The 19596-nt window shown below is 41.2% G+C and overlaps 1 protein-coding gene across 1 annotated transcript in view; it reads left to right on the top strand.

The window, feature by feature from the left end:
* Positions 1 to 19596, top strand: part of LOC109403065 (tyrosine-protein kinase Dnt) — a 305015-nt gene that overhangs the window by 235119 nt on the left and 50300 nt on the right. The window contains exons 10-11 of the mRNA XM_062852383.1: positions 154 to 309; positions 1060 to 1276. Of these exons, the coding sequence (XP_062708367.1) occupies positions 154 to 309; positions 1060 to 1276 (373 nt within the window). The remainder of the gene's footprint in view (positions 1 to 153; positions 310 to 1059; positions 1277 to 19596) is intronic.

Raw genomic sequence — 19596 nt, 5'->3', positions numbered from 1 at the left:
AAGTGATTCGACAAATTTGCATAAATTTTCCCCATCGAACCTTTTTCCTTTCTCCCATTGTAGCTGCTGCCAACATAACGCAATCTTCTCACATTCTCGATATCTTGTTTTCTTCCGGGCTGGGGTCGGTTCTCCGATCCGTGTGTTTTGCAGATACCTTCAGAGCTGCCGTGATATCGGCATGCAAAGCTCGGGCATGTCGCTGGGCACCCGACAGCTGGTGGAGTTTGGCCTGCAAGTGGCCCGCGGCATCTCGCATCTTCATTCGCTGGGAGTCCTGCACAAGGATATCGCTACCAGAAACTGTGTGTAAGTATTGGACATAACGGTTCTTTTGCTATTGGCCTTTGTCTCCCACGCAAGAAAAAAGATTTCAACATCATCGACGTTGCCACGTGAAAAATTCCCAACATTGATAGCGTATGTCTTGATCCTGTGGTGATGCATGGTAAGCTGTTGCTGTCGTGCTTGGAATTTGTATTTTGGCGAGATTGTAGCCATGTGTAACCTAATCAATTCAAAAATAAATCTGGTTAGAAATTTTATCCTTAATACATTGTAGGAACGATTAAAAATCACAATCACTTTGGTAATGAATATTCCTCTTTTGCTGAGGATGCAATGCAAGACAAAAGTTTTGCACGCTGAAAATAACTTCAAGGAATAAAAGCTCAAGGAAAAAAAACTAAATTGAATTTCACTCTTCCTTCAAAACGTTCTCACAAGATAATGTATTCATAAATCTCTGCCGTCCTGATGTATGTGTGGTGTGTGGTTTCAAAATCACGTATCGTAGCAGGGCCAGCAGCGAAGTCTTGTCTTGCAGAGTACCGATGTCATCCGACGACATCGCTCTTGTACTTGCCAACGTCGCACTCCCAGCAGCTAAGTGATATGTATAATAGAGACACAAATCTCTCTCGTTTATGCCATTGCCTACAAATTTCCAACATCCAGCTTCATCCTACCAGACACACCATCGCCAAATTATGCGACATCAGACTCACAAAATACATACTTTCCATTTTATTTTTTCTCTTTTCTTCCACCCAATTCCAGGCTCGATTCGGAGCAAAATGTACGAGTCTGTGATAACGCACTGTCGCGTGATGTGTTCCCCAATGATTACCACTGCCTTGGTGACAACGAGAACCGCCCGATCAAGTGGATGGCGCTGGAAACGCTGGAGAAAAAGTTCTACACCGCCTCGAGCGACATCTGGAGCCTGGGGGTGCTGCTGTGGGAGCTGGCCACACTGGCGGCGATGCCATTTGAGGTAAGCCAGGGTGAGAAATAAGGGCTCAGTGATTGAGATTCAGGAAATGGCAATCGTGTCTTTGTTAGTAAAATGGGTTGTTAATAAACATGACTTCGTCGAGGAAAAGCATTTTATTAATTTGCGAAAATTACACATAAATAGATGTTGCAACATGTTTTGAAGCAAACCTTGGGGTAAAGTGTGATAACACAGACAAACAGACGAACTCTTAGAGGATTTTTAATAAACTTTTGCCCTATGTCTTTTTCATGAACACACTGCCACCTTTTGTTAGAACCGTGCGAGACACTGTCGGTCATGATGGATTGTGATCTGACGTTTGACTAACATGCAAACTACTACATACACAAATCGTCTGTAATTATCATTTGCATCTTTCAGCGACGTGCACACTAGCAACCTCAAAGCGATCGAACACTAGTATCTCTGGTGGAATATTCACGGAAATCGTATGAAATTTAAATTAATCCTTAAGGACAAACTTCTTGACATCCCGCTACAACAGTGCATCAAAACTTCAAACGCACAAATCTAAAGAAGAAAGCTTTACACAACAATACATTTTATTATTCTTTTCTTGCTCACTTGTAATAAGCTTGAAATAAGAAGATCAGGTGCGCTGGTTTTGTTTACGAAGAGATTTGTGCCCTCGAAATCGTGAGTAGGTGCCAAAGTCGGCCATTGTGGCGGCCATTTTGGGATTCTAACAAGTCTGTCCTTAAATAGGGTGTTGGTTCCCTTATTAAGCATGTGGCTCCCATTTTCCCATTCACGAAAAACAAAGAATTGAGGTGCTGTGTGTTTTGTTTCTTATTTTTGTATTTTTTGTTAGAAGTGAGCATCCATGAAAACGAAAAAAAAAAACGGAATCAATCGGTGCCGTAATCGCTTGTTTTCGAATAGGATGAATATGGGAGCGTGAGATGACTGATGGAACACATACCCTACATGTGCCAAGCTGTTTTGATGAAAATTACGTCTGTTTGTCTGTGGTGATAAGTTTCCCAAGCAACACGACTTGTTTCAAAGCCAGTACCAGCAACATCAGTGCAATTTATTCACTGTTCAAATTAAGGACAACAGAACACAGTTGCTTCTTCTTTGAAACGCAAAAAGCGCAAATTTTAAATCGTTATGCAACTTGAGCTAGGGGGAATGATAAAAAATGAAAAAAAAAAATATATTCAGACTCTAACCATGGAAACCAGGAGTATTAACCACTCACCTTACATACTACACCAGAAGCTTTGTGAAAGATTTGCTGCTCAATGCACCATAAAAGCTACTGAAGTTACGCGTTACTTCATTGTACCGTCTTTGCCACAAGTTAGAAAGCTGTCAAAATGAAAAGACGCGCAAGTTTTCCGCAACACATTTGGAACCTAATCTGAACAAACAATCCAGAGTAAGATGTTTCATGTGTGTTACATAGCACAGTTAATGCAAGCTGACTGTATTGCCACATGTGAGGAATATGTAAGCTCCGCCTCCATAAATCGATGTTAAATACGATGTTATTTGTAATTCCTATGAAACAAAACTGCAACTTAACGATATTCGGAGTTTAAATGCAACTTAACTGACATGATGGAAGTTGCGTGCGCTTTTATTGCAACTCTTTTAGACCAAAGCATAGAAAACCACATTTTGGATGATGTTACAGGTGCTGCTTGGGTTTCAATCAGCATTATTTTGTTTAGAGAAGAAAACGAAACAGTTGAAGAGTTCGAATTCGGAGAGTAAAAAAGCATATCAAGGTATCAATCCTAAATACAATCATACCTCGACATGCCCTTCATACGGTAGAAATAATAGGTAAAATATCAAAACCGAATATGCATATACCCTAGCATATACCATAATTTTGTATGATAAAAAAATAGAAAATATCAAGTCTTGTTGTTTCAATAATGAATGCATGCCTAAGATTTACCACAAACGTAAGACCTAAATTAAAATTTCTGAGACTGTTCGGGCCCGTAAGAAGTTGATCATGAGTATTAATCAGCCTAGATCAGGGCTGAAAATCGTCGCCGTACGACCAAAAAAGTCGACGACGAGAACGAAAACTAGATCGTCATCGTTGCTCGTTCCGCATCGGATGACTCATTCAAGCCAGCGAATCGTCGTGAAGGGTTTGCGTCGTGACGAAAACAAAATCTTCATTCGCTTTGTTTAGCTCTTCGTCCAAGTGCATCTAGCCGACGGAGTCAATGTTGCAACCAGCAACACACAAAAAAAAAGATTTTAATAAAAAATATTTGCACCTGGAATCAAACAACGAACCTCTAGATTGCCAATCCAGCACTCTTACTAACTGAGCTAGTGAGGTTTCACATCATCGTGAGTGCCGAAACGCCAATAAAAGCTATTCCCAGTTGGCGTTCGCTTGGCCCGTCGTCGCTCATTTTTAGGGAACAAAGGGGACGACGGAAAAGTTGGTGGGTGACTATTTAAGATTGAGCTTCGTCGTGACGCCCGCAGTCGGCGACGAAAAGGCTAATCGTCACCGTTGTTCTTTCGGACGAAGATTGTTTTATTGTTATCTTCACGCAGTGATGACGAGAAGGACGATTGTCAACCCTGGCCTAGATAACTGCGAAATGTCGGTAGCGAATAGTTCAACTAAATAAGACAGCGTTTCTCAAACTATGGGTCGCGACCCACTGGTGGGTCGAAGGCTGATTTTTGGTGGGTCGCGTAGTCTTTACTAACTATGTCGAATGTTATTGCTAGCCATTTTCTAATTTTCAAATACTCCCTTGGAGAATCCATTTCTAGAAGAGTTATTTCTAGAATTTCGGTTTCTCCTTAATTCTTTTCAAAATTTTGTATTATAAGTCTTGTGTGGAATATATTGAAACTACTGTTCTTGAATCGATTCCGACACTATGAGTTTTCAATTGGAAGTTTTAAGCACAGAGAAACAGACTTCACACTCCGATCCCTTCCCATCGAACACCTATTTAATGGTTGATTCAAATGTTCAGTAGTTGGCCAATTAACCACTCGCGTTGGTATTGTTTTTTGCTCCTGTTTGACGTTTACTCACTACCGCCACCTAGTGGTGGTCCAGCCAAGTATAATACGATTAGCATTGGGCGATTACGTTTTAGTAACGATGTTTTTTAATGAAATTTGTTCGGAGTGTTACGTCTGTTTCTCTGTGTTAAGACTCGGGAAAAATTTTAGATTTTACTTGTGTTCTGAAAAAAAAATGCTCAAGTTGTTACTTGCGTAAGCATTTTGTGTTAGAACTTCAGTAAAGTTAAACTTCTGTAAAATTCCGATGAAAGTCGATCATTTGCACTTAAATGGAACAACTGAAAAGTGATTTCAATTAAAACGGAAATAAAATAAGTGTGTATGGAGGATATTATTAGAACTTTCAAGAGGACTCATCTGGCCATTCATCAGTATTATAATTCAAAAAACTGCTTGATGTTCACCCACTCGCTGAGAATATCTTTAGCATTTTCAACCGAGATATAATTTGAAAGTGCTGCAGAAGCATAAAATTACTAGTATAAATTCAAAGCCACACTGGTTGAATATATTAGAAACTTGAAATCTTATCTCAAATTTTCAAGACTAAGAGTTAACTGATGCTGCAAACATGGGCACCTCAAGCTTTCTTAGACTTTGGCAAAAAAAAAACTATAAGAGCATCATAAATAAACAAAAAAAATATTTCTTAAGATTGAGGGCTACGTCACGTAAGTTTATCACAACCTATGACCTAGCACAACCTGGTGGGTCGCCAACTTCTTTGAAAATAAAAAGTGGGTCGTAGGCTGAAAAAGTTTGAGAACCCCTGCCTTAAGGAATCTCAGTATGGAGGCAGTTTTTATAAAGAAATTCATTGACAAGGATCAAAATGCAGGATACTTAGAGGAATCTTCAGAGGAACTCTTGTTAAAAATTATTCTCAGAAATCCTGCGGCAATCTTGTTTCTGTAAACATTCCGTAACATTCTGTAAACATTTTTTTTTGAAAAATACTAAAAAAAAACCCAGAGGAATTTATGTCTTTTCAGGTAATCTGCAGAATTTTCCAAAATATTTATGAAAACCTTGTAAGGCATAGGTTCCCAAACTTTCAGGTACGCGACCCCCTTTGACCAGCAGACGTACTTTTCGCGACCCCCCGTGGAAATTCTCTAATTTGTTGTCTGTTACAGAAAAATATCCGACTGTCTCTAGCGACCCACAGTTTGGGAAACCATGTTGTAAGGAATTCAAAAAAGAAAGTCCCTTCCACGATAACTACAGAAACAAATCGTGAAATAATAATACATGGAAGGGTTTTCCTGGTTTGGGGGCGTACCAGTATAGCGGGCGCTGAAATTTGGAAACCTTGGGTAACCAGCAGGGGCCTACATCGTCGAAACCAAAACATGACGCTGAAAGCGAGCGCCCATCAGCACCGGACGGACGCCGACGACGGCAACATTCAAAACAACATGCATGCGCTTCGCTTCATCCGCCCTTCTTGTCACTTTCTTCGACGCAACGACGGGTGACGGCTCATTTTCACACCGACTTGGATTCAATTGAAATTTTCTAATTGTCTAAAATGTATGTTTGCTTAAATAGTTTATGGGTAATAAACTATTTCAGTAAAATACGCATAGCATACATCAACATTACACAGATTTGACGGCTGTTACACTCATTAATTGAGTTATAACAGGGAAATTCATTCGATGTCGAACGAGCGTGCGTGAGCTTGTGAGTGCGAAACAAAGTGGCATCTGCGACGACGCAGCAGCGTCGGTTCATCGGTGACGATGACAGTCGGGCTGAGCGACGACGACGGCGCCTTGTTTCCATTGACGATTGAAAACAATGTTTACAAACTTCGCCTGAAAATTTCAATTGAAATTGAAAATTTAGGGCCCTGGTAACCAGCTCTGATTTTACCATGACAGTACTGCCAATGACCATTTTGCATGTGTACATCGTGTAGCAGGCACGAAGATACTCTATGCCCAAGGAAGTCAAGGAAATTTCCTTTACGAAATGATCCTGGAACCCGTCACTCTCAGCATTGTCATGCTGAATACTGATTTTAGTACAACAGATGATAAAACGGATCAAAAAACGAAAACCTCGAGGGACCCTATGTGTTCCAGCCTTTAGGAAATTGAGTGTTTGTAGGTGCCCCAAGGGGGAGTCACCACTTTATGGATACGCTATAGAGGCAACTCAATAATAGCGGTTTTCCTACTTCCCAAGTAGCACCTGCAACTAAAATGAAAATGATCATAGTTGCAAACATGTTGCAACTGAGTTTTCATGAAACAAACAAAATTAAAACGTATTGAAATCCTGGTAATCCTGTTAATCTTGTTGTTAATACCAAACTGAGGTATAACATTTTTTTAACAACTAGCAAAATGAAAACAAACGTCATCATTAGTCGAAACTTGCGAAACTGAAGTATAATCTGATTGTTTCATCGAGTCTTAGTTACAACCGTTTACAAACCAAATCAACCAAAACATTGATTCTGATTGTTATTATCATGTTGCACCTGGAACTTATTTAGAACATCGGCAAGTAGTGAACCAAGTCGGGGTGGCGGGCGCGGTGATTCCTCCCTGGAGCCCTTTGCCATCATGTACTTTGTCTTCGTCACATTAATGACTAATCCGATTCGCCTGGCTTCACTCTTTAGTCGGATGTACGTTTCCGCCATCGTCTCAAATTTACGAGCAATAATATCAATATCATCGGCGAAACCAAGCAGCTGAACGGACTTCGTGAAAATCGTCCCACTCGTGTTTATCCCCGCTCTTCTTATTACACCCTCCAAAGCAATGTTGAACAGCAAGCACGTAAGACCATCACCTTGCCGTAACCCTCTGCGAGATTCAAAGGGATCCGAGAGTGTCCCTGATACTCGAACTACGCACATCACTCGATCCAACGTCGCCTTGATCAACCGTATCAGTTTATCCGGGAATCCGTATTCGTGCATAATCTGCCATAGCTGTTCTTGATCGATTGTATCATACGCCGATTTGAAATCGATGAACAAGTGATGTGTGGGCACGTTGTATTCGCGGCATTTCTGCAACACCTGGCGGATGGCGAACATCTGGTCCGTTGTAGCGCGTTCACCCATAAATCCAGCCTGATATTACCCCACGAACTCTCTTGCAATCGGTGATAGACGGCGGCATAAAATTTGAGAGAGTATTTTGTAGGCAGCGCTCAGTAGTGTGATCGCGCGGTAGTTCCCGCAATCCAATTTGTCGCCCTTTTTGTAGATGGGACACACGATACCTTCGATCCATTCCTCCGGTAAAACTCCCTCCTCCCAAATCTTGGTAATGACCCAGTGTAGTGCTCTCACCAGTGCTTCTCCACCGTATTTTAGAAGCTCGCTTGGTAGTTGATCTGCTCCAGCGGCTTTGTTGTTTTTCAACCGGCCAACCTCCTCCTCAATCTCTTGAAGGTCAGGGCCGGAAGTCTTTCGTCCTGTGCACATACTCCTAGATCTGTTACCACGCCACCTTCTACTTGCAACGTCGCCATTGAGGTGCTCATCGTAATGCTGTCGCCACCTCTCGACCACCTCACGCTCGCTCGTGAGAATATTCCCGTGATTACTTCGGCACATGTCGGCTTGTGGCACAAAGCCTCTGCGCGAGCGGTTCAGCTTCTCGTAGAGCTTTCGTGTGTCCTTAGTGCGGAACAGCTCTTCCATCGCTTCACGATCTCGTTCTTCCTGCTGGAGCTTCTTCATCCGAAAGACTGAGTTCTACCTGTTCCGCGCCAGTCTGTAACGTGACTCATTCGCTCTCGTACGGTGTTGCAGCATTCTCGCCCATGCTGCATTCTTCTCGTTTTTCAACTGATCACACTCGCCGTCGTACCAGTCGTTTCTGTGATTCGGAGTCGCGAGGTCTAGTGCTGTAGCCGAGGTAGGTACTACCTATGGCGGATCGGATGTCCCTCCAGCCATCTTCAAGTGTAGCTGCGCCAAGCTGCTCTTCCGTTGGTAAGGCCACTGCTAACTGCTGCGCGTAGTCTTGAACCACTTCTACGTTACGAAGTTGCTCGATGTTGAGCCGCGGCGTTCGACTTCGACGCGTGGTGATAACTGTCAAAAGTTTTGAGCGCATGCATACAGCGACTAAGTAGTGATCCGAATCTATATTCGCACTGCGGTATGTGCGGACGTTGGTTATATCTGAGAAGAATTTACCGTCGATAAGAACGTGGTCGATTTGGTTTTCTGTTTGATGGTCGGGTGATCTCTAGGTGGCTTTGTGGATATCTTTACGGGGGAAGAAGGTGCTTCGGACTACCATACCACGGGAGGCTGCAAAGTTTACGCATCGCTGGCCGTTATCATTCGATACGGCGTGCAGGCTGTTTCGCCCGATTACCGGTCTGTACATTTCCTCCCTTCCTACCTGCGCGTTCATGTTCCGACAACAATTTTCACGTCACGCGGCGAGCAACCATCGTATGTTTGCTCTAACTGCGCGTAGAACGCTTCTTTCTCGTCATCGGGTCTCCCTTCGTGTGGGCAGTGGACGTTGATGATGCTGTAGTTGAAGAAACGGCCCTTAACTCTCAACATGCACATCCTTGCGTTGATCGGCTGCCACCCGATCACACGTTGTCGCATCTTGCCCAACACTATAAATCCTGTGCCCAGTTCATTGGTGGTGCCACAGCTTTGGTAGAAGGTAGACGCTCGATGCCCGCTTTTCCACACTTTCTGTCCAGTCCAGCAAAGTTCCTGCAACGCCACGATGTCGAAGTTGCGGGGATGTAGTTCGTCGTAGATTATCGTGTCACATCCTGCGAAACCTAGTGACTTGCAATTCCATGTTCCAAGTTTCCAATCGTAGTCCTTATTTCGTCGCGTGGGTCTTTGCCGATTGTATCGAGTCGTATTTTCTCCTATGTTATTCGCAATGGGGATTTTTACGGGTGGCATATTGGGCCTACGCCAACACTCCTGTCTCGCCGGAGGGCCATCGTGCCAGTTCTGTTTAACGTCCCAACCAACACTGGGACGACCACGCTGATGGGGCTACCACCTTGGATCTAGCTGGGCGTGGTGCAGCATTTCTTACTCAGCCGCTGGATGCCAGAACAGACGCTGTTTGAGCCGCACCTCCTTGGTGAACAGACGCTCGGATCGTACCTCCTCAATCTAGCTGGAGTCAGAAGGACAACAGTGCCCAGGCTGCACTTCCAGCTAAGCACACAACTCTTAGCTGGCGGTCTTTGTCATCGCTTGACCCGTGGAAGCATGAGGTAGGAACTTGTGAGGACCAGAGCTATATTGGACGCTCTCCTTATCGACTCACCGTTTTGCAGCCTGTCTATATACCGTCGATGGGGTTGACAATGGGTCTGGGGGGTGAGATTGGGTCAAAATGGAGAAACATAAAATTTGAAATAACTCATCAACTATCGCTAATTTATATTGAAAACTTTATATTATTTCAAAGAGGAGATGTTTTTAAACATCATGATGCAGAATAAGATGTTTAGCAATAATCATTTTTTGTTAAATTTGTGGCTAAAGTTATGTGATGAAACTACTAGTAAATCACTCTGGAAAAATTTCTCCTTCGCAATGTTCCACACAAACACCTAACCGTAAATTTTCTTATAAGTAGTTAGCTGTAGGTATTGCCTGGTTGATGCAATGAAAAAAGTGGGCTGTGAATGCACTTTTTATTTAAAAATTCAATATTTTCGACCCTATGTCTAAATATTAAGAATGGGGGTGAGATTGGGTCAAGCAAGTTATCGAGTGCACATAACCTTAACTAAAAATTCAACTTGTTATCCAGTCCCCATTTGACTTTAAAGTCGTGCCATGTTTACCGTATCTTCATAAAAACACGCTTTTTTCGAAAATATGTCGAAGAAGTGTCAAGCGAGTGTGTTCATACGTTTAGTGCCTAAAATCATTTATAAAAATACACCCATGTGTTTGAACAGCTCCTCTAATCATCATCTAGCCTTTAGTGTACTGCATATTCGTTTCAATGTTATTGTGAAAGAGGGTCTAATGTTGTGTAACATAATATTTGAACGACCCTCTATCTTGAGAGGCCAATGATCATGTATATAAGAGTTTCTAACGGAGGGTTTGGTTAAACATTTCTTATGCAGTATACTAAAAATATCATGTTTTTTTTTTCTATCCATCTTTCAATGCGTCCCTCCCTCATTGTAATCTCCCCCTCCTCTCTTGGAGGTTGATTATGGTGGCTAAAAATGGTGATACAACATACAAACGTTATTTTATCAAATTTCAACATTTTTTTCGGTTGTATTAGCCCTTTTAGGTAGATTTATCATCTTTTAAAATCACCTAAGTTTTTATTCGTCATGGTTACATTGTATTTTAAATAGATTTACTAGATATGATCAATAATATTAACTTATATTCTTAGATAGGCGACTTCGAATACTTTGACCCATTCTCACCCCCTCTAAGGGGTGAGATTGGGTCAATTTTCAATCATTTGTAGTTTAGTAAGTAATTTACATAATGTGATACTTTTTTGCTAAACTATCATTACAACATAGAAGAGTATACATACCAAATAAAAAGTTATTCCGACTTCAATTGCATTTGTTATTTAACAATTAATCTTTGAGTATCCTTTTTTGACCCATTCTCACCCCCAACGACGGTATATATAAAAATGAGTTTGGAGCCCCTTTGAGGCAACAAAACTCAAGATCGGCTGAACCGATCGGGATGACTCTTGCATGGTTTGATTCGTATTCATGGTGGCTGTGTTTATATGTAAAAAGTTACGAAAATGAAATGAAAAAATAAGATAATTGGGTTTTAAAATTTTGAAAAATGTATTGATTTTTCGTTTTTATACAAAAGAGCATATTTTTCTGAGCCACTATGATTTTTTTCAGATTTTTAGAACTTAATTGTGATACCTAAAATTAATTTCAAAGATATTTTTTGAAATCACCTTTTGACAGCTGGGCAACTGCTTGACAGCTCCGCCCAGTACAAAATGCGACGAGGGGTGATTCAACAAATCGCTCCCATACAAACTTCAAATTGATTTTTAAATAGGTTCCCGGGCTCCAAAATTCATGAAAATTTGGATTTCGGCTCAGTTTGGCATGTAGATTCAGAATATGAGATAATCTCAACACCGCTAAAGAAGCCAATTTAGAAATTACTGATTTGTTATGACCGGGGAAGAAAATTAACATGATCGAAATGAAAGCAATCTAGAGTGCCATGTTGCAAGACCTTGACAATTGTCAAACCACCACAACTTGGCAAGACAAAGTTTGCCGGGACAGCTAGTAGTTGTATACAAATTACAGGAACTAATTAATACCCAAGTGTGTTGCTTGGGTTATAGTTTTGCTGAAGACTACCTAACGGTGTTAGTTGGTATGTGCATCAGCACCCTTTTCGACCTGATGTGAAGCACTCTTCTGGTAGTTGAGGCGCTTTACATCATATGGCCTTTCGGTAATTCCGAGTAAAACATCTATTGTTCTTTTCACGGAAAAGCGAAACCGTTAGACCTTTGCGGCTGCTTCAAGCACGTTGGTGGCTATTGACATCGCCAAGGAAGATGATCGGCTCTGGAATCTGGTCCAAAGCCATGTCTAGCCGGTTTTCTAGTTCTTGAAACTTTCCGTTCGGAAGATATATACTGACAACAGGCCATGAAATACGAACAGCAGCTATGGGTAAATAGGTGTCTAGATCTACTTCTTTGACGGCTAACTCGGGAGTCTCTTCGGCCACTGAGTGGTATGGCGCAGTATCATAACGTCCGACGCCATCATTTCCCAGGACTTTATGGCGCATTTTTCCGTGGCATAACGTCCCAACATGCACATACGCCACAATATCCAAGCAAAGAAGGCACAGGATATCATCCAAATTTTTGGACGTTATTTCGCAAAATAAAGGCAACTTAACGGCCGGGACACTATAGCCTCGGATGTTGTGATCCGGCCTGAATGGTATAAGCTAGGCCTACTTTTCGACAACCATTGCTACTTCTTCCCCAGGGTGTTTTTCATTGTGCTGGTATTGACTCGGTGGATCTCCTGTAATGCAGAACCGTGGGTTCCATGTCATATACAAATATCTTCAGGTCCTGCACTGCTCATAACTGCATAACAGTCACATTTGACAAAAGTAGGCATTGGAGAAAATGAAGTTTAAAGTTTGCAACATGCGCTAGTATGGAGACGATACGAAATTTCAAAAATTTGTCAATAATTTAAAATTCATCCTTTTGCATTATCTACAGCTCTTCTTGTATGCTGGACGAATAGTTAAAAAAATAATCAACCAAATATGATTGATATTAGGCTTTGACACCAGTGTGTATTTCCAGTGTGACTGTTATGCGGTTACATTAATTAATTTTAGCTAATAAGACAAAACGATTTGGTATTTGTTTCACATTTTGCAGAACAAACTTATAATGTTCAATTGGGTGGATGAAAGTACTGATGATTGGGAGATGTTCCCCGGTATTAACTCAGTATTGGCAAAAAATGCAAATGATACAATTATGCAGTTATGGGCAGTGCAGCAGAGTGTGTAAACATCCACTGGATGGCGAATGTTGATTTTCTGCGACGTTGATTAGGCAGTTGTTGCTGAGGACTTCTATGGGCCTCAACACCCGGGTTGGGGCGCCTAAATATTGGAGCGCGGTTCTCTCCGTGCCATCGCTCAGGTTTGGGTACCTTGTAAGCTTCGTGCGATGTTTCCTTGAAGCCTGCGCTGGTTTGCAACGAGCTAAGTCTCGGTCTATATTCCGATGATTCTCAAGGGACCGGTAATCCCTGAAAAACGAAGTGGGTGCGTTTTGTCTCGACAGTGCATATTACCCTAGATGCCCCTACATGGTAAGAAATCGACACGCTGATATGAACGAATTGGCACTTGAATTCGTATCACTTTCTTATTAATTCGTTAGCAATAGAATAAGTAGAGCATTCCCAACAATTGTTGATGTACAAGAGTGGAACAAACCACTCTTAAGCAAACTTTTGCTTAAGAAACTTTTATTCAGCTAGTAATGTTACTTGTCTTATTCATTAAATGTAGGGCCCATATAGCCGAGACGGTAAACGCACGGGTGTTCAGCATGACCATGCTGAGGGTGACGGGTTCGATTCCCGGTCGGTCCAGGATCTTTTCGTAAAGGAAATTTCCTTGACTTCCTTGGGCATAGAGTATCTTCGTGCCTGCCACCACGATTTCCGCATGCAAAATGGTCAATGGCAGAGGAAGCTTTCAGTTAATAACTGTGGAAGTGCTCATAGAACACTAAGCTGAGAAGCAGGCTTTGTCCCAATGAGGACGTTACGCCAAGAAGAGAGAGAGAGAGGGTATAATTTAGGCTTGAAGAAAACCAACCCGAACCGAACCGGACGATGGCAAATTGTTCAACATAGGGATGTAGTACCGGTAGTACCGGTACCGAAAATCCCGGTATTACCGACCAATTTTTGGTACCGAAATACCGGTACTGACTGAGTCTTGCTACCGGTACTTTCGGTACTGGGAAATCACCCCTGAAGTGCTGAAATCCGGTCATTAGTATAGCAAATATACAATGGAAATAAACGAAAACATTTAAAACCAAGTACTTTGACAAACAAACGTTTTGTCAACCTTTCTGCAAATCCAGGTTATAGCAATGATTGGCTTAATGAACGTTGAATATTTGAAATAGATTTACTTGATTTGAATAATATTTGTTAGTTTAGGGTTTCTTGCTATTTCTTCAGTTTTTAGAATCCGTTGATTCTAGTAGCTATCTATCTGACATGCAAGCTTGTTCCTGTTATATTTTAGGCTGACCAAGATACTATCTGTAGAACTGCGCAAAAGCTAAACAATAGCTCCAGTCAAGCAAAAACAGTGTCATACAAATTTATATATTTTTTATTCTTTCTATATTTTTTATCAATCAGGAATTTTATAGTCAGATTTTTTTGTCTTTATTAAAAAGGCTTTTAGCCAGACGCTGATTCACCTCTATTCTGGTCAGATTTTATGATATATCTTAAAACCGGAATTGACAAATATCTAGTAAATTATAATTTGTTTGTGCAAAATCAGAGTATATGTACGCACAAATCTCAATATGAGATTGAGAACAATTGGCTGTGAGCACATGAAAATTCCTTGAGCTTGAGACTCGCGATGTTAGTGCACATCACATTAGCATTGCGAGTCTCAATGAGACACTCAATGAGACAAGCTCCAGGTACGCTTGACACACTCTCGAATCCTTCACTAGGATTACATTAACAGATAATGGTCAGCTGGGTTGTCGTTTTCCGGGAGCGGAGGGGGTTTGGGGCATATATACGCTGCGGAAGCCGAAGGTTGTTTTACGACGGGAAAGGTGGTAAAAGTGGTAATGTCGATCATGTTTTGGGAAACTGCGTATGTGCTTATGCTGTTGGTATTCGTCCACGTTCCACGTAAGGCAATTTTCTCGATTTTTCGACACATACCCCCTCCCCTCCTTGTAAGATTTTTTTTGTATAATAACCCAAATATTTTTGTATGACGCGTAAGATTTCTCAAGCCCCCCCCCCCCAAAAACCATTACGTAATTAATGGATAGCCCCCAGTTCATGTGATTCCGATTGGTGATTTTTTGACGTGTTTTATTTGACCAACGGAGAGGGATGAAAGGTCATTCTAGTAGAAGGGAAATGGCCCTAACGTTTATCAATCCGAAGATTCCCAGACAACCAGTAATCGTATAAAATGTTGCATAAGATGATAAAGTGGAGGCCATATGCGTGCATGTCTCCATTTAGGCGCATGTAAAATGTAGGTACTCACCAAAAGTGGTCGGTACTGCGACCCCTAGTTCAACAGGCTCTATCTTTAACATTTAGAATGGCAAAACATTGTTCTAGTCGTTACCACAAAACATCGCTATAAGTGAATTGTCCAATTTGTGCTGATTTTCCCCAATTGCTGACCTGCTTCCATTTCCAAAGCACAAACCTTCCAGTGATCGAAAAGGTTTCATAAGAATATCGTGCATGAATGGATGAATGGTAAAGCCATTCATTCTTCCCCTCCATTAGGCAGACATCATTGTGTAAGGACAGAACCCATTCACTGATTAGTTTCTCGACCAAACCTTGTGCACGAAAAGAAAGAAATCAAATCGTCACGAATCGAACAAGTTCCTTCTACAAACAGACAGACAACACGAAATCAATAGCACACTATCTGGCGTGTCTACCTACATCAAGGAACCCCGAAGTAGCAGTCAAAGCTAAAAGCAATTAATTAGGCTCTCAGCCCAAACAAATGTTACCACTCCATTAAAGGCGCCACTTCCATTCAATTGGCTCCTGAAAGCTATTTAGGTCATTATGGTTCTCCAATATGTATAGAAATAACAAAATATGAGTGCACTTCAACTTCCTTTGCTTTACTCTATAACGCATTATACCTCATTCATAACCACATTATGTTCGATTATAAATTAATAATAAATAAGCATCAATTAATTTAATTAATTCGCTCCCACCACCGCTCAACTCGGCACTTTTACGACACATGCCTTTATGTCTCGGCCAGCATCCCGTTTCCCCCATCGTGCGTAGCGTGGTGGCTCCTCCCCGCCAGGCCAGGATATTATGGTCATAATAATAATTTTGTCGTTCTCGCTTGCCGTTTCTTCATAAACCATTCCCCGGTTGGCGGCGGTGGTAGATTCCTCTTCGCATTTTCCTTGTCGACAACGTTCTCATGTGTGTAGTGTGGCCGATTCGAAGTGGCATTTATTTGCTGCTCGTTAAAACATATATAATTCATTACAAGTTGGCACCATTCCTTTGGTGAGCTGCTCCCGGTTGCAGTTCCGTTTCATTTCATGATTTATATGATGCACTTGTAGAAGGACATTACATACTGTAGCAATTGCCGAATCTAATTTTGTTGAGGATTATTAGAGATGTCACATATTTGAGTTAGATCCTTCTTAGCATGAGTATGAGCGTAGATGACTGTGTAATTCGTAGTTGCTACTCCGTGATTGACTCGAAGTTGCACAAGGAACCAACAAACGGATCTTAGGAATAGCGTATCACATTCGAGTCGAGAACTCTAAACTTCAGGGTGTCTACTCATAATTCAAAATAAAATTCCCTGAGTTTTCCAGGTTTTTCCAGATGAACTTTTGAAAGTTTATAATTTAAACATAACCCTAATTTTGTAATAATTATAAAGGGTGACATAGGGTCTCATCGGCAGGTTTGTTCCCTTCGTCATGAGGGATTTATGTCGGTCAAATTGCCTGAAACTTGATCATATTCAGCTTGGTTGGAAAAGATTTGATGCCAACTCTGAGTACAGCAGGTTTCAAAAAACCCCCCATGACGAAGAGAACAAAACTGCCGAAAATACGTAAGTTCCCCTGCTCTTCAAAAATTCTTTCAAGATTACTGAGCGTAATTCCTGGAATTTCTTCCAAAGTTTCTTCCTGACTTTCCGCAGGATTCTTTCACGAGATATCTGTTTGAGTACGTCCCGATATTACTTGCAAAGGTTTTCCGATATACTTCCAGAGATTCTCGTTGGATTCCTCCTGAAGATCTATCAAAAACTATTCAAAGTTTCTTTAAGAATTTCATTGGTTGAGCCTCGTAGTGATGCGGTTAGAATCCGGATGGATGAGGATTCGATTCACGCTCCGAGCGAGAATAGCTTTTTATCCGTGTTAAGTTTCGTTCAATCGGTACAGCCGCCGGCTGAAGCCAGTGTCCGTGTCTCTTTAGTGGTTTCCCGGGATAGCTATCCAATAGTTTATGTCGGGATTTTACCGATAGTTTTCCGATATTTCTCATGTTTTCCTCGCGGAATTTCGTCCGTAGCTGCTTTCAGGATTCCATGAAGTTTTCAGGATTCCTCCTTGGATGTCCTTAATATTTCTTCTCGGGATTACTATTACCTAGAACTTTTTTCGAGATGACTCATTTTTCCCAGGTTTTTCCTGAAGTTCCTGTCGAGATTTCTTCAATAACACTTTGCGGAGTTTCTCGCAAAATTTTATTTGAATTCCCTCGAATACTTCTCCAGAATTTCCTATAAGGTATTTCGTAAGTTATCGCAGGAGACATTCCGAGGAAAACCCGTAGGAGAATCCCTGCAATAACGTTGGGAGGAATCTTTAAAGGGGTATCCAGCATCTTGGGACAATTTCTGGTAAAGATTCCGAGAAGAATTTTGGGAATAATGCAGAGAATAACTGTAAAAAATCTCAGGTGGATCACTGCAAGAAATCCGGTTCAATTACGGCTCTGTAAGAATGCAAGAGAAGAATTCAATGAGAAATATCAGCAACAATTCCTGTGGAAATCCCAGAAAGCACTCGGGAAAAAAAATCTTAGGAGAAAGTCCAGGGTAAATTAAAAAAAAAACTCTGAGAGACATCTCATGACCTAGGGGCAAGACACTGTGCAAACAAGAGCAACTCTGAGAAATTCTGAGTTATGTACTCTTTTTATCAATGATCGACGAAATTTGTCGAAAGACATCCCCAAAACTGCATTTTTCATTCAGCACAGGCTACACTTTGCAGTTTAACATTGATGCCAGATCACACTTTGGTATAAATGAGAGAAAATCTGAGGAATTCTTGTTTGATATATCTAGCTTGAAGAAAAGACCTCTACTCGGGTTGAGAGAACAATTGAGAATGAGCATTATTAAACAAATTTTACATTATTAAGCTGATATAAATAGTTGCTACGTTGCTACTGTAAACGATGCATGGTAACAGCATCATTGAGTTGCTACGATTGTAACTCCATCAATTCTGAATAACATTTCTAGCACAGATTTTCTTTCGTTAGATCTGTCCTGCCCCTAGCTCATGAACAACATCGGAAGGAATCTTCTGAAAGAAGTTCCAGGAGATACTTCGAGAGAAATCTCAGTATCTCCTCAGTATCTTTTTTTTTATTCTTAATCACTTAACCTAATTTACAGCTCTTTTGTCCACTAGGGTACTACGTGAGCGATTCCAATTGGACGCTGCACTTCCACTTTGTACAGCGCCTAAATGTATTCTATTCTATTCTACTGTATTGAACTGGTTTGTCTTTGTGCTTCCTTTCATTCTTCTACCCTGTCCACGGTAGAATGATGAGCACGATGATGATGATGTGTGGCTGCTGTTCCTTTTCCAGTCCGATTGGGGGTCCATTATGAGTTCGCCGATATCCAAATTCCGGGTCCGTTAGAGCTATATGCTCCGAAGAGGGTCAGGTGCCAGCTGCTCTCGGGGGGAAGAGCAACTGACGAAAAATTGCAAGTGTCGGGGCTGGGTTCGAACCCATGACCATCCGCTTATGAAGCGAACGTGTGGACCACTGCGCCACGGGCCCCGACATCCTCAGTATCTTTAAGGTAATAATTCAAAATAAACCTCGCTAAAACTTTTAAGAAATTCCTGTAGAAGACCAGAAAAAAAAATATCTTGAAGAAAGCCCAAAGCAATTGTTTGAAGATATTACAGTAAAAAAATTAAAGAAATCTTTTGAGGAACTCTTCCAGTAAATTCGTGAAAGCTTCTTCAGAAATCCTGCCTTGGAGGAACTTTAGTGAAACCCCAGGAATAACTCCTTTAGCAACTCTGAAAGACATTCTGGGGAAGTCCCAAGAGGAACACCGGAAGGAATCGTGTAAAATTTCCATGAGGAATGCCGAAAGAAATTCTACGATTTATCCCGACAGAAATTCTTATAGACTATTCGGGATAAATTTTGGTAGAAATCCTTGGAAGATTTCTTTGAACAAAACACTGGAGGAGCTCCGGGAAGAAATAGTATCCCCGTGAAAAACTCCAGGAGTAATCGGTTGGAATTCAGGAATCCTGGAAGGAATCCGGAAGTATAACTTTCTGGAAAAAAATTAAAAAGGAATACCAAGAAAAAATAGCGTCAAACATACAGAAGGAATTTCATAAGAAATCCTGATAGACATTCCAGGAGCTATTTCTAAAGAAGTTTCAGAAAGAAGCGCTGACAGAATTTCTGGAAAAAATCCTTATAGCGAAATTTCTATATAAATTTTTACTACCAGGTTTTTATTCATACGACCCAATGTTTTTTATCGGGTTAAATTTTCTCTGAGTACTCAAGATATTCCCTGAGTATTCCAGGGTTTTCCCTGTTCAAAAAAATTCCCTGGGGATTCCAGGTTTTCCAGGTTTTTTCAGGTAGTAGACACCCTGAATTTATTAAGTCACGTCACGGAAACCTCATTATGATCATTGAGA

This window comes from Aedes albopictus, chromosome 2 (genome assembly GCF_035046485.1).
Source record: "Aedes albopictus strain Foshan chromosome 2, AalbF5, whole genome shotgun sequence".
NCBI classification, from domain to species: domain Eukaryota; kingdom Metazoa; phylum Arthropoda; class Insecta; order Diptera; family Culicidae; genus Aedes; species Aedes albopictus.
This window is presented reverse-complemented; position numbering and strand designations above follow the sequence as displayed.